Source organism: Neomonachus schauinslandi, chromosome 1 (genome assembly GCF_002201575.2).
Source record: "Neomonachus schauinslandi chromosome 1, ASM220157v2, whole genome shotgun sequence".
Classification (NCBI taxonomy): Eukaryota; Metazoa; Chordata; class Mammalia; order Carnivora; family Phocidae; genus Neomonachus; species Neomonachus schauinslandi.
In genome coordinates this window covers 79,539,351-79,554,233 of record NC_058403.1, presented here as the reverse complement: position 1 = coordinate 79,554,233, position 14,883 = coordinate 79,539,351, and the positions used below count along the sequence as shown (strand labels likewise).

The 14,883-nt window shown below is 42.8% G+C and overlaps 1 protein-coding gene across 1 annotated transcript in view; it reads right to left on the bottom strand.

The window, feature by feature from the left end:
* Positions 1-14,883, bottom strand: part of LIPH (lipase H) — a 47,293-nt gene that overhangs the window by 17,153 nt on the left and 15,257 nt on the right. The window contains exons 2-5 of the mRNA XM_021692448.1: positions 10,489-10,856; positions 9,115-9,223; positions 3,812-3,913; positions 2,110-2,199 (exon numbers count right to left, since the gene is read on the bottom strand). Coding sequence (XP_021548123.1) covers positions 2,110-2,199; positions 3,812-3,913; positions 9,115-9,223; positions 10,489-10,856 — 669 coding nt within the window. The remainder of the gene's footprint in view (positions 1-2,109; positions 2,200-3,811; positions 3,914-9,114; positions 9,224-10,488; positions 10,857-14,883) is intronic.

The following is a 14,883-nucleotide window of genomic DNA, read 5'->3' as shown; positions in this document are numbered from 1 at the left end:
TGTTGGAAGGTGGATGGGTCCGATGGTGAAGTAAGTCATTCAGAAAAGGGAGCAGGGTCCCAAAGATGGGTAAACAAAGGAGGTGAGGATCTGAGTAGGAAACAGTGAACCCCAGGAAAAGAGGAGTTATGATTATGAGTTCGTGGCTTGGAGAGGCATTGAGTGCTGGAATCAGACCCATGTTTCCTCTTCCCTCGGAGTCCACTTATGCCCACAGAGGAGATCAGTGAAGGACAGAAATAAACTGGGGCAAGAGAAGAGAAGCATGGGTTGGCATGGGGCCAAGCTGGACTGGACTAAATCTGACAGGTCCGTATTGACTTATTGTCCCTGGAACTTCCACTTGCAGAAATAATGACATTGATAACAATACAGAGAATGTCCTCTGTAAGCAAGGCACATTATCTTTGGCTCCTGAGAGGTAGTTACGCTACACCATGAGGACAGAATTTGAGCATGCACCATTTATGGTACAATATGGTAGACCCTACTTATGCCATTTCATCTGGATCATTTCCAAACACCATGTCATTCCCAAGGGGCTGTATACAACTACCATTTTGTAACAAGATCATCTTTTTCTAGAATCATATCCTTGATTATTTAACTTCCTCTAGCAATGGTGAAATACATATTCAGAGCACTTAAGGATGGGTTTTTTTAATTCTGTCCCCCACATTACTTTTATGTTGCCCTCTAACTACCCATTTTTTGTTTTGTGAGTTTTTTCTCATTATAAAATAACAAATGCTCATTTAGAAAATACAACAGGAAATGATGATGCAAAAATCACCTAGAGGTCCAATATCCACAGCTTACCACTAATAATTATTTGCAGCATTTATGTTTAGTCTTTTCTTCTATACTTAACACATGTACAAATACACATTAAAAAAAAACAAATCGGTATCATACTGTATAGTTTTGTGTCTTTTGCGCTTAATATCCTATTGTAAGCATTTTCATTAATCTGAAAATAGGAGTTTTTAACAATTATATTCCTTTATGTGGGCATACCATAGTTATTTAACCATTTTCCATGTTGGATATTTAGACTATTTCTAAAAATTTAGCTATTATAAATAATGCGGTGTCAGGTATCTTTGCACTTTGATTTTTGTCTACCTTTTCCATTATTTCTCTAGGAGAGATTCCTAGATATGGAATTTCTAGATCAAGGACACCCCTTTTCAAGTGAGAGAAATAATTCGTAATAGCTTTTAATCATATGGTTATGGTTATTTTTTAAAATTTATTTTTTAGGGCGCCTGGGTGGCTCAGTTGGTTAAGCGACTGCCTTCGGCTCAGGTCATGATCCTGGAGTCCCGGGATCGAGTCCCACATCAGGCTCCCTGCTGAGCAGGGAGTCTGCTTCTCCCTCTGACCCTCCCCCCTCTCATGTGCTCTCTCTCATTCTCTCTCTCAAATAAATAAATAAAATCTTTAAAAAAAAATTTATTTTTTAAACTAAGTATAATTAACATACAGTGTTATATTGGTTTCAGATGTACAATACAGTGATTCAGCAATTCTATACATTACTCAGGGCTCATCATGGTAAGTGTACTCTTAATCCCCTTGACCTATTTCACCTGTCCCCCTACCCACCTCCTCTCTGGTAACCATCAGTTTGTTCTCTATAGTTAAGAGTCTGTTCTTCGTCTCTTTTTTCTTTGTTCGTTTGTTTTGTTTCTTAAATTCCACATTTGAGTGAAATCATGTGGTATTTGTCTTTCTCTGACTAATTTCACTTAGCATAATACCCTCTAGTTCCATTTATGTTGTGGCAAATGATCTGATGCATTCCTTTTTATGGCTGAGCAATATTACATTGTATAAATATACCACATCTTCTTTATCCATTCATCTATCAATGGATACTTGGGTTGCTTCCATATCTAGGCTATTGTAAATAATGCTGCAATGGGTCTTTTTTAAAGTAGTATATTTGAATAATAATTTTTAAGATATAATTTATATTTATACTGTCTCTATCTTCTCAAATGATTTGTTTTCTATTAAAAACTATTATCCAGAGAATAAGATCAGATTTTTAAAATATGCCTTTTAAAACCACTACTGTACAATAGATAAAGTATCTGCACTTACCTCCCAATATTGTTTTGGGACAACCGGGTTGATCCAATCCTCCATTTGGGTAGAAGTCTATGTTTCCTAATGGCTCCTTGTAGCCCAGGGCTAAAGGAGAATACATTAGGCTTTTATTTTTGAACTTTTCACATTGCATAGTTCACTTGCTCGAAGGATATAGGCAGGGATTGTGGTGGTGGTGGTGTTATCCTTATTTAAATATTCTGCCCAAAGTTACCTAGCTAATTAGTTAGAAAGAATTGTAGATTGATTTAATAATTGCTTATTCTCTTTAACCTTGTAACCCCAAAACCATCAGTAAAACGCTTGATTTAAATGATTATTTGTACACGTATACATATATAGTGCATCACCGCAATAATAATAGCTATTACATATTGAGAACCTACATGTGTCTGTGGGCATGGTACTAGGTGTTATATATACCTGTCCTCTAATTTTCACCATGTCTAAAAAAGTAGCCATTGGTAAATTCAGATGAAGTAAGTTACAGATGATGACACCGAGGTTCAGAGATTTACTGAACAAATTGACACCACTAGAAAGGACAGAACCTGGGATGTGAGCCTCCCTCTGCCTGACTGCAAAGCTTTATTCTCTTTCCTCAAAATTCACTCTCTCTCCAAGAATAAAAAATAAATCACTCCATTCCATCAAGCATTAAAATGGCATGGAGGTACTGCACTTAAGGAAGGTAATACTTTGCAAACCACATAGTATTAATGCAGCCATCTCACAGAGACATTTCCTCTAAGGCCAACAATTGCTGAATATCACACCGGAGAGCCTGTGATAGGTGGTCAAGGGTTTTTCTTTTTCTTTTTTTTCAAAGATGGCAATTTCTTTCTTTCTTTCTTTCTTTCTTTTTTTTTTTAAGATTTTATTTATTTATTTAGGGACAGGGTATGAGGGGTAGGGCAGGAGCAGAGCAGAGGGAGAAGGACAAGCAGACTCTGCACTGAGCATGGAGCCAGATGGGGGGCTCGATCCCCTGACCTGAGATCATGACCTGAGCTGAAATCAAGAGTCGGATGCTTAACAGACCGAGCCACCCAGGCGCCCCCGATTAAGGGTTTTTCAGGTGGTTGTATCACAAAGAGGGTGTATTATTCAAGACTACTCTGCTCTGTTCCTTCAACCCTCCCCAGGTTCCTACTCTGGCTCTTCTCCCAGACACCTGGATATAAAGACCCATCTTTAACATCACCCCAACCCCCATATCATGTACCCAACCCCTCATACAAAATCAGCCCCATAAAAGACATAAATGGCCAAGAAGAGCCACAGAGAGCTGGAGAGCTATAGATGGCTCAGAATTCTCTCCATAGAGACACAACACTTGAACATATCTTTCAGCTTACGAAAATAAAACATAAATCATACATCCAAAGCCCGCTGCATATATGGAAACATTTCTCCACATGGTGTGCAAATCAGCCTGCACTTGATTGGTCAAGATGATCACCTTAAAAATAAGAAATGTTGATGGGAAAAGCACCTCCGCTCCAGCAAGACATCTTGGATGCCTACATTAAACCAGGGTCCCTTCAGTATTTCGGTGGATTTGGAACCCTGCCCTGCAGGAAAAGAGGGAATCTGGAGGAACCTGATCCACCCCTGCATGATGATCCCCTCAGGGGGAGACTCTTTAGGAGCATGGGAGGGGGTACTCACTGACCCACAAGGACAGAACTGTTACCGTCAATGTCGGAATGGATGACGTCAACGAACTGCGCATCACCAGGATCTAATCTGTCCTCAGGAGGTCTCCCATTGAATAAAGGGCCCGCAGGGTCGAGACCTGGAAAGAAAACCGAGTTGGCTTGGCAGCCCCACGCCATGAGTCACCGGCAGCCCGGCTTTTGATCCCTCCGCATGAGGATGGCAAACTGGCTGCGGGGCACTCTCGGGTGGGCAAGCGCTCACATTCCCATCTTGCTTTGTCAGGCACCTTTCCACAGCCCTGTAGCCTTTTCCCACAGAAGAGACGGCTATCCTGGCAGTGTCCCCTGGGAATGGCATCCAGACCCCATTAGGAGCTGTATCTGGTGCAGGGCTCAACAGCAGGGAGTGCACACAGGGGGACCAGGGCATGGGGATAAACTGGTTCCTCAGGAAAAAAGCGCCTGAGGGTACATATAAAAAGCAGATGCTATGCTTATGCTTATTGCATCTTAAATGATCCAGAAACCTCCCTCAACCTTTCCTTCTTGTTATTAATAAAACTCCTTTACAGTGTCAATTTTTATTCATATATACTTGCTCATATGATCCACATCACAAGCCTATTGGGAGGCTGAGTAGCTATTATTCCCATTTTACAGATGCAGGAAGCGAGGTTCCGGGAGATCAAGTGTCTTAACAAGAGCCGCAGCCTCACAATGCAACGACCTCTCTCTGTCGAGCTCTTGGTTTCACTGCCAAACCCAGTGGAAAAGTGTGAAACTAACTGGTCAGGCCAGGTATCATGGAGAGAAATAAAGTGGGTGTCAGTTCTTGCAGAACTAACCCACCCCCTAAATGCCTGAGCTGATTTCTTGCCCTTGGTCAATGCGAGCTGAGCATTCCTAACCATCAGCTGGAAAAACAAAGAGTGCAGCTCTGGTGATGTAACCACAAACTAAAAACTTTAAAAACAACAGTCAACGACGAACCACCAGAGGTTCCCAAAGGCCCTGCTTACTAGCAACCTACCTGTAGTGAAGAAGGTTCCAAGGGATGTCTCAGAGTCCTGACTCTATGAAAGTCATTTTAAATGTCATCTTCCATCCCCTGGTGTTAGATATAAAATCCAAGAGATGGCATTCTTGCCTGACTTCCCTGGTTCTGGCTTCAATCTTTCTATTTCTCCTCTCCCAACTCTCTTGCTTCCTTGAGGCTTGTCTTGATCTGCCTCCCTTCTTTATCTTTCTCTTCCCCACCCCTCTAGCTTTTCTTCTTCGGTTTGCTCTCCACTGAAACTGATGTGGGTGGAGATGGACCAACACCCAGACACCCAGGTCCACAGGACATTCTCAACACAGCAAGAGAAACTCATGACCTTAGAAAGAGTTTGCTAAGGAAACCCCCCTCCCCCCATAAGATAGCTGCACTTTTGGTCTAAGAAAAGGAATAGTGAGAGCCCCAGTTTATAGCAGCCTCCAGATCCACGGCAGAGAAATCCGCAGAGAAATCAGTTTGAATGAATGAACATTCAAACCACAGCAATTTTGAGAGTGATGAAGGTGCTACTGAGAATTAGGACAGAAGGCACAAATGGAGACGGGGATAGGAAGTTTGGATATATCATCACCTTGGTAACAATTCATAGCAAATAATTGGCCTACAATGTCAGCCAAAAATCACAGTTACAGTGTCCTAAAAAGCTATATATTTTGTGTGGACAGAGACCACTGGAGTCAGAGAGATGTGACTTGGGGCCCAAACCTAACACCAACCAGCTATATGACCTTAGGTGGGTTACTTTACTTCTCTGAACCTCAGTTTTTTTTTTAATCTGGAAGGTAGAAATGGAGGTAGAATTAACAGCTACTTCAGAAGACTTATAAAAGGACTCCTGGATCTGAATCCAGAACATTTTGAGATGACTGTAGAATAGAAACACAGTGGGAAAATGGAGCTCTTTCTTATTGCTCAAAGATCACCAGAAGTGTCTAGATGGTGCTCATTGACTTTTATTACAGCATTAACCAATCTGAGAATTTGAAGAAAGCCCTACATCTCTCCCCAGACAGACAGACATCCAACATAAACCTCTCTGCAGACAGACAGACATCCAACATAGACCCCTCCGCAGACAGACATCTGATATTTTGTGCGCGGTTTCAGGGGCCTCCTATTCCCATCCCCAACTTCACCGTGAACTCTCCAAGGCAATGCTGTCCAATAAAAGTATAATGTGAGCTACATATATAATTTTAAAATTTCTAGAAGCCAATTTAAAAAGTAAATAGAAATAAGAAGAATTAATTTAATAATACACTGTATTTAACCCTGTTTATTTAACCTGGCATATCCAGAATATTATCATTTCAACATGTAATCAATATAAAAAATTTGAGGTTTCTTAATATCACTTTTTTAACCTAGTCTTTGAAATCCAGTGTGTGCCTTGTACTGACAGAACATCTCAATTTGTATTAGCCACATTTCAAGTGCTCAGTGGCTACATGTAGCTAGTGGCTACTGAATTGGACAGCATAGCTCCAAGGTCATTTCTCAAAGTATGGTGTTCAGACCACCTGCATCTTCTGCTTAAAGGTAGACTCCTGGACCCCAACCCCAGACTGCTGGTTCAGGAGGTTGGTATTGTAACCAGCACCCCTAAGGGGATTTTGACACACCCTTAAGTTTGAGAAGCAAACGCAATGTATTATCAAGTGATGTAGGTACTTGGAATATTTTAAAATCCACTTAAGGTCCACCATCTTGTGTTAAAGAAGTTAATGAGAAATAGGGGACGCCTGGCTGGCTTGGTCAGTAGAGCACGCGACTCTTAATCCCAGGGTCATGAGTTCAAGAGCCACGTTGGGCAGGGAGCCTATTCAAAATTAAAAACAACAACAACAACAACAACATTAAAAAGTTAATGAGAGGGGTGCCTGGGTGGCTCAGTCGTTAAGCGTCTGCCTTCGGCTCAGGTCATGATCCCAGGGACCTGGGATCGAGCCCCGCATCGGGCTTCCTGCTCTGCGGGAAGCCTGCTTCTCCCTCTCCCGCTCCCTCTGCTTGTGTTCCTTCTCTCGCTGTGTCTCGCTCTGCCAAATACATAAATAAAATCTTAAAAAAAAAAAAAGTTAATGAGAAATAAAACCAGGAGAGGTGCCTGGAGAGAAAAAGCAAAAGGAAGGGCAGATGAAAGGAGAGATATGGAAGAAATGAAGCAGCCATGATGGTCTAGCTAATTAACAAGCAGAACCATCCAATGTGGGGGAGTTGGGTGTGAATTGTGTCTCCAGGCAACAGGCCCAATGCCTACTCCACAATCCAGTGAGGCCAGTCAGAAAAGGTGGTGGAAGGTGAGCAGAGATGGGAAACGCTTCACTCCGAAGCTGCTCTGGGGGACAGCTGAGATTGACTGTGGGGATCAGAGAGGATAAGGCATCTGGAGAACGTGGGAAAGTCAGGGGAGCCAGAAAATTGAGCTGTGAACCATTAGTGGTACCCAGGCCCAGAATGGAAGGCAGGCTGGCTTGGGGACTTCCCATCCATGGTCAGAAACCAGGTTTCACCGCACTCACGTTCATAGTAGTGGTGGGAACAGGTTTGCTGGGAGCAAAATGGGGCGTGAGACAGAATGAGGCAGTGGTGGGCTGGAGTCTGCTAGGGCCAGCACTAGACTATAGACTTTGCTCATCTCTTCCCAAACTTTGTGACTGGGGATGTCAGGTTGGCAGCTTGAAATCAGCAGTGGTGAGCGTATTCAAACCATGGAGATCAGGAAACACTACAAATCAGGACTATGGGGGTGGGGCAGGGTGGGGAGAGCTGTGCGGGTTCTTAACGCACCGCTGGGGAAAGTCCCACCCGCCAGAAGAGCTCCCAACAGATAAGGGACACAAGCAGATTCAAGCTATCTATCCTTTGATCCCATAAAGGAAATGAAACATGCTCTCTCTTTCTCTCTCTTTCTCTCTCACTCTCTCTCTCAAATACATTATTTACAGTTCTTAGGAGAAACAAAGTAAATACCATACATACATACATTATTCATGTATCTGAGAGAGAGAGAGAGAGAGAGAGAACGATTGCGGGGAAGGGCAGAGGGACAAGCAGACTCCCCGCGGAGCAGGGAGCCTGATGGCGGGGCTTGATCCCAGGACCCCGGGATCATGACCTGAGCCGAAGGCAGCCGCTTCACGGACCGAGCCACCCAGGCGCCCCAGGAAATGAAACTTTTTACAAAGGACATGTTGCTTTCTAAAACATAAAAATAATCATGTTAAAAACTTAAAAAGAACTCTGCCTCCCTAGAAAGCAGGTAAATAAAATGAGGGTGGCCTTGGCCACTTTCACTGACGTGAAAGTGAGAAAAAAAGAACCAGGAAAAACAAAACAAGTAGCGGGCTAGAGGAGACACCAGTGACGTGTGTGTGAGAGAGCGAGCATGGGAATGACCTGCTCAGGGTACCAGTCAAGTAGCACATTCAGAGATGTGACGCTAAAAGTTTACCTCACTAATACAATTGGCTTGAATCTCTCCTTCCTCTGTTCACTTCTACCCTCCAGATTCCCTAGATTGAAAACAGCTCTCTCTGTGCGAGGATGGATTCTGGGAAGGGTATGAATGGGGGGGACAAGCCTTGAGCCTTTGAAACAGAAATCCTCCCTCAGCCTGTCCTCTGTGGCTGTGGAAAAGTTACCTGAGCAGTAGGCAAGAGAACCCAGCAAGGGGGCCTTTGTTTGGGGTTTCACCTGCTGTATTTCTGAGTTTTCATTCAGCTTGGTCCTGAAAGCTGATATTCAGAGGGTAAAACCCCACTATCAAAATTCCTATCTCATCTTTCTATCATGAGACTCCAGCTGTGTCTGGGGATGGAAACATATTAGGTATGTGGCTCAGGCTATCTTAGATTAAGTGAAAGGAAGATGGCTATCTGTTTGGAGGGCACAGATCAAATCCCCAAAGGCCACAGCTGTATTTTCTCACCAGAAGAGAAATAGTTACCACCAATCTTTTCTATGGCATATACAATTTACAAAGTGTTTTTTATTAAATATATTTTTATATTATATATTTTTAAATTTATTATTTTTTAATTTTATTTATATATTTTTATATTATATATTTTATATCATTTACAAAGTGTATTTTATTAAGTAATAACCTGTGGTCAGTATTATCATGGTCTCTCCTTTGCACAAGAGGACACACACTCAGAGGGGTTAAGTAATTAGAAGAGCTCGCCTTGAGCCCAAGGACGTGGATTGCCTGCACCATGTTCCCTCAGTGAACATCCCAGCCAGGCTGACTAACCTGTGCCCATTCACAGGAAGCCTTACCTGTAATTCTCCCCAGCTGCCCATTGTACATCTTTCCAACAAACCCGGCTATGTGGGCTCCTAGACTTACTCCAATCATATAAATGTCGTCAAGAGAAGCTCCTTGTACCTGGAATTTCAAGAGGTCCATCATTATAAATTGTGAGGGGTCGAGGAGTTGACAACACTTAGAGAAATTTCCTCAACTTGACTTCAGAAACAGTTCTTGGGAGAAACATTTCTAAGCAACTTACATCTATGAGCTCACTTAAATGTCACAACAACCCCACGAAGTAAATACCATTCTTTTGATTATACAGAAGAGGAAACTGAGGCCCAGAGTCAAAGTAACCTGCCCAGTATCAGGCAGGTGGGGAGGGACAGAGCAGGAGTCAAACCAGTCTGTTCAACTCAAAGCCTGGGCCTTAACCTTTATGCCATGGTCTCCATCCATGCTTCTGCTAGAAATCAAGCTTGGACATCTCTAATTCCCTCCCAGTTGAGGAAAAGGGCAATGAAACATTTTGGTGAACTCCTTTATCTTCATGCTGGCTCAGTTAATGAAGTCACCACAGACAGAGAAGGAAGGAAAGGAAAGGAAGGAGTGGGGTTGGGGACAACACTGACTGCAGTCAGCTGGGACAGCCTGTGGTGAGTCGTGTTAATATTATTCACTCTCCCAGGGCTGTGGCTTAAGTGGGGAGCTTTTGTGAAAATTCTGTTGTCCCTGGCCTACAGTGGCCACCAGGCCTGATTCTCTCTGAGGTAGTTTTGATATAAAGTCACTTTTTTTGGTTGTTTTTGTTATTTTTGTAAAGGGGGTAATTCATGAGATAGATCACTAGATAAAATTTAAGGTTTATTTAATCTTTTTGAGTCTTCTAAAAACATAAATCATACACAAAAATCTCTCATCAGACCACGTGTATCAGTTTTGGTTGTGGATAATCGGGTCGGTAAACTTTAGGCATTTCTAGGAAAGGGAATAGCTCGAGAAGATGAGGAAACTCTACACAGTGAAGCCAGAAACCCCCCAGACAGAACCTCTCTTACCCATAAGACACCTTTATGTGAATTAGAAAAAGATGTCCCTTCCTGAGGACACTTAACTGGGAAAACATCATAATAAACATATAGATCTACAATGTGTACCATAACACTGGTGCTCCCTTAGATGGGTGCCCTGTGCAGTGCACAACTTGCACAACCATAGCTATGGGCCTTCCCTCCAGCTGTGCTCTCTACCTTCCCTGAGACTTAGTTGGGTTTTCAAAATAGTCCTTCTTGGTTTTATCTTTTTATCTTTTAAAACCAAGATATCTCTTGGTTTTAAATCTCCAGACAACAGGCCAGTTTTAATTTGGCTCTGAATCATATAAGAGAATTCTCTCTTACCAACATCTGGTCGATAAATCCCTTCAAGACTATTGCTACTTTTCTGGTCTTACTAGAGGCATGGTTGTATATTACAGTTGTAGCTCCTCGATTCCAATCAACAACAACCACATTCATGTCTTCTACATCGAGCAAAGCCTGTACTAAATCCTCCATCCAAACTGGAACGGAGCCTGTAGGCCTGAATCCATGGATAATGAAGGTGGTTTTCTTGGTCACGTTCAAGTTCCCCAAAACTGTGGAGTTGATGACTTGTGCACAGGTCCGGTTTCTTCTTGTGTAGAGCATCAACTTCACATTTAGTCCTGTACCAACCACTGCACTGTGAAAGCTCAGTCTGGTGAATGAAGGACATGTTTCATCTGTGTCTGAAAATAAAAATTAGATGGCATCATGACGGTTCTTTCCTTAGTTGGGGGTCAAGCAAGAGTGCTGCCCTACATTCACTGGCCTTCTTTCTGTGCTTCACAGCACCCAGCAGGAGACTGGATCTAGTTGAATGAAGTTGCAAAGTCATACCTGATTCAGCATAACTAAGCAGTGACTTTTTTTTTCACCAGGAAAACCATTTTTCCAAATCTTTTTTTTTTTTTAAAGATTTTATTTATTTATTTGAGAGAGAGAATGAGATAGAGAGAGAGAACATGAGAGGGGGGAGGGTCAGAGAGAGAAGCAGACTCCCTGCCGAGCAGGGAGCCCGACGTGGGACTCGATCCCGGGACTCCAGGATCATGACCTGAGCCGAAGGCAGTCGCTTAACCAACTGAGCCACCCAGGCGCCCCCATTTTTCCAAATCTTACTCTCCTCCAAGATCTAACCCAAGTCACCTCGATGAAACCTACTCCAACTCTCCCAGCTTTAAATACTGTCTTTCAACCCAGAACTCCCAAAACCCCTGTATGTACCTTATTGACAGCAAAATGAAAGCACTTGCAGGGGTGTATTGTGGGTATTTATGGACATGTGTGTCTATTTTGTTGGACCACCTCCTTGGAATGGGTGTCTTCTAATCTGTGTATCCCTCACAGTGCCCAGCACATAGTAGAGGTCTCAGTAACTGCATCTGCATGGTCCAACCATATCTTTCCTTTTCTAGAGCACCTGCCTGGGACAACAGTGGAAAAGGTGATGTGCCCTGTCCTGAGCCTTTCAGTAACATCTGAAACAGTGGACCACAGTGCCTTCTTGAACCCTCTCCTTATTCTTTAAGCACCATCTTCAAGCATTCCTCCTGCTCTGTAATCTCTAAGAATGGCCTTAGGAGAAAGTTGGGGGATGGGGTGGAAGCAAAAGATCAGGCTGGAGCATCTTGTTATGGCAGAAAGTAAGAGACTATTTAAAAATTTGGGACGCCTGGCTGGCTCAGTTGGTTAAGCGTCTGCCTTCAGCTCAAGTCATGATCCCAGGACCCCTACTCAGCAAGGAGCCTGCTTCTCCCTCTGCCTGCCACTCCCCGTTTGTGTGCACTCTCTCTCTCTCTGTGTCTCTCCCCGACAAATAAATAAAAATAAAATCTAATAAATAAATAAAAATGTGTCATAAGGACATAGAAAGCGAGATTGAAAGGGCTTCCACTGGCCAGATCTGGGATATTTGAGCACTAAATAATTAAGGACAGTAATGATTTATGGACCTTTGGAGAAAATTAGAGATCCATGATTCCATAACAAATAGACAAGCAAAGAAACAAATCAATGGAAGCGAGACGAGGACTCTTGCAGTATAGTGCTGAATGTCAACTGGTAAATGTGGGGTGAATGCTGGGGGTGAAACTCATCATTTTGTAGTCATCCTAATAAAGATTGGTTAGGTAGGAATAATTGGTGGATGCTAAAACTGAGGAGGTGGTTTATTTTGAGAAGGAGCACATGTATATGGTCTTAAGTTTTGTCCCCCAGACTGCTAATTAGTAAGTAGGGGGAAAGTAATAACTATACAATGGAGAAATTGAACAACACCTTGACTAGGTTATCAAACTGAACATTACCCACGAGGGGCAGACAGACACATGTGCCTTTAAGCTGTAGTATTCCAGAGGGGAATGCATAACCTGAACCTAACCCCAGGGTAAAAATCACACAAACACAAAATGAGGAATAATCTGTTTTTAAAAAGAATACCTGTAGGGGGGGCGCCTGGGTGGCTCAGTCATTAAGCGTCTGCCTTCGGCTCAGGTCATGATCCCAGGGTCCTGGGATCGAGCCCCGCATCCGGCTCCTTTCTCCGCAGGAAGCCTGCTTCTCCCTCTCCCACTCCCCCTGCTTGTGTTTCTGCTCTTGCTATCTCTCTCTCTGTCAAATAAATAAATAAAATCTTAAAAAAAAAAAAAAGAACACCTGTAGGGTTTGGGTGTGATGTAACTGTGGCCGGCACTGGCAGGGAAGGGGGCTTGTGGTACTCAAAAAATGCCTTTTTTTTTTTTTAAGATTTTATTTATTTATTTGAGAGAGAGAGGGAGAGAGTGCAAGCAGAAGGAGGAGCAGAGGGGGAAAGATTCTCAAGCAGACTTCATGCTGAGCATGGAGCCCAACGTGGGGCTCAATGCCATGACCTGATATCATGACCTGAGCCAAAACCAAGAGTCAGATGCTCGACTGACTGAGCCAGCCAGGTGCCCCCCAAAAAAATTCTCAAAGAAAAAACATTTTTTAAAGATTAAAAATAAAAAGGGACCCATATTCTTAAAAAAGATCAATGTCATAAAGGACAAAGAAAGGCTGTGGAAATGTTCTAGATTAAAGGAGATTGAAGAGATGGGATAAACAAATGCAATATCTGGTCTTAGATTGGATCCTGTAATGGAAGAAAAAAATTTCATACAAGAAATCATTGGAGGGGCGCCTGGGTGGCTCAGTCGTTAAGCGTCTGCCTTTGGCTCAGGTCATGATCCCAGGGTCCTGGGATCGAGCCCTGCATCAGGCTCCCTGCTCCGTGGGAAGCCTGCTTTTCCCTCTCCCACTCCCCCTGCTTGTGTTCCCTCTCTCGCTGTGTCTCGCTCTGTCAAATAAATAAATAAAATCTTAAAAAAAGAAAGAAAAGAAATCATTGGATTAATTTACAAAATTGGGATATGAACACTAAATTAGATAAAAGTATGGTATCAGCATTATATTAATTGAGGTTGATAACTATACAGTAGTTATGTAGGAGAAAATCCTAATTCTTTTTTTTTTTTAAGATTTATTTATTTGAGAGAGAGAGAATGAGAGAGAGAGCACATGAGATGGGGGATGGGCAGAGGGAGAAGCAAACTCCCTTCAGGGAGCCCGATGCAGGACTGGATCCTAGGGCTTCAGGATCATGACCTGAGCTGAAGGCAGTCGCTTAACCAACTGAGCCACCCAGGTGCCCAAAAATCCTAATTCTTAGGAAATACAAGTTAAGTATTTATAACTAGATGGCCAACTTGTTCTCAAATGGTTCAGAAAAAAAAATTGGGGCAGAGAGATAGACAGCCAATGATAAAGCATATATAGCCAGATGTTAACAGAAGGTGAATCCGTGTAAAGGGTTACTGGTGTTCTGAGTTTTTTTTTTTTTAATTCTTGTAGCTTTTCTGCAGGTTTGAAATTATTTCCAAATAAAAAATTTAAATAAAATGAAAAAGAAAGGGGACAGGGCCATATCCGTGAGATGCAAAGTGGGAGTGAGGTTGTGAACTCTGATATCAGAAAATGAAAATAGGTAAGAATGCTGAAGTCTTCTGTTTGAAAGGGAACAGGGAGTTGGAAATAAACTAAAGATCAAGATGCAAGGTGAGGGGCGCCTGGGTGGCTCAGTCGTTAAGCGTCTGCCTTCGGCTCAGGTCATGATCCCAGGGTCTCGGGATCGAGCCCCGCGTCAGGCTCCCTGTTCCGCGGGAAACCTGCTTCTCCCTTTCCCACTCCCCTTGCTTGTGTTCCCTCTCTCGCTGTGTCTCTCTCTGTCAAATAAATAAATAAAATCTTTAAAAAAAAAAAAAAGATGCAAGGTGAAAGAGGGGTTAGGAAAGGAGGGCTTTGGGGTCCTTGGGTACTGAAACAGGATGTTACTTCTGCAACATTAGGTAAGGTCTTGATCAGGAACCACAATCAAAGGGCGCCTGGGTGGCTCAGTCCGTTAAGCACCTGCCTTCAGCTCGGGTCGTGATCCCGGGGGCCTGGGACTGAGCCCTGAGTTAGGCTTTCTGCTTGGCAGGGAGTCTGCTTCTCCCTCTCCCTCTGCTCCCATTCCACCCCCTCGAGTTCTCGCTAGTCTGCTCGCTCTCTCAAATAAATTAATAAATCTTAAAAAAAGAAAAAAAGAACCGCAATCAAAAGTTAAAAGTAAAACTCTGATCAACACTGGCATGCAGATCCAAAATATAATGTTTGGGAAGACTTTTTTTTTTTTTAAATTATAAAAATTATTTGAAA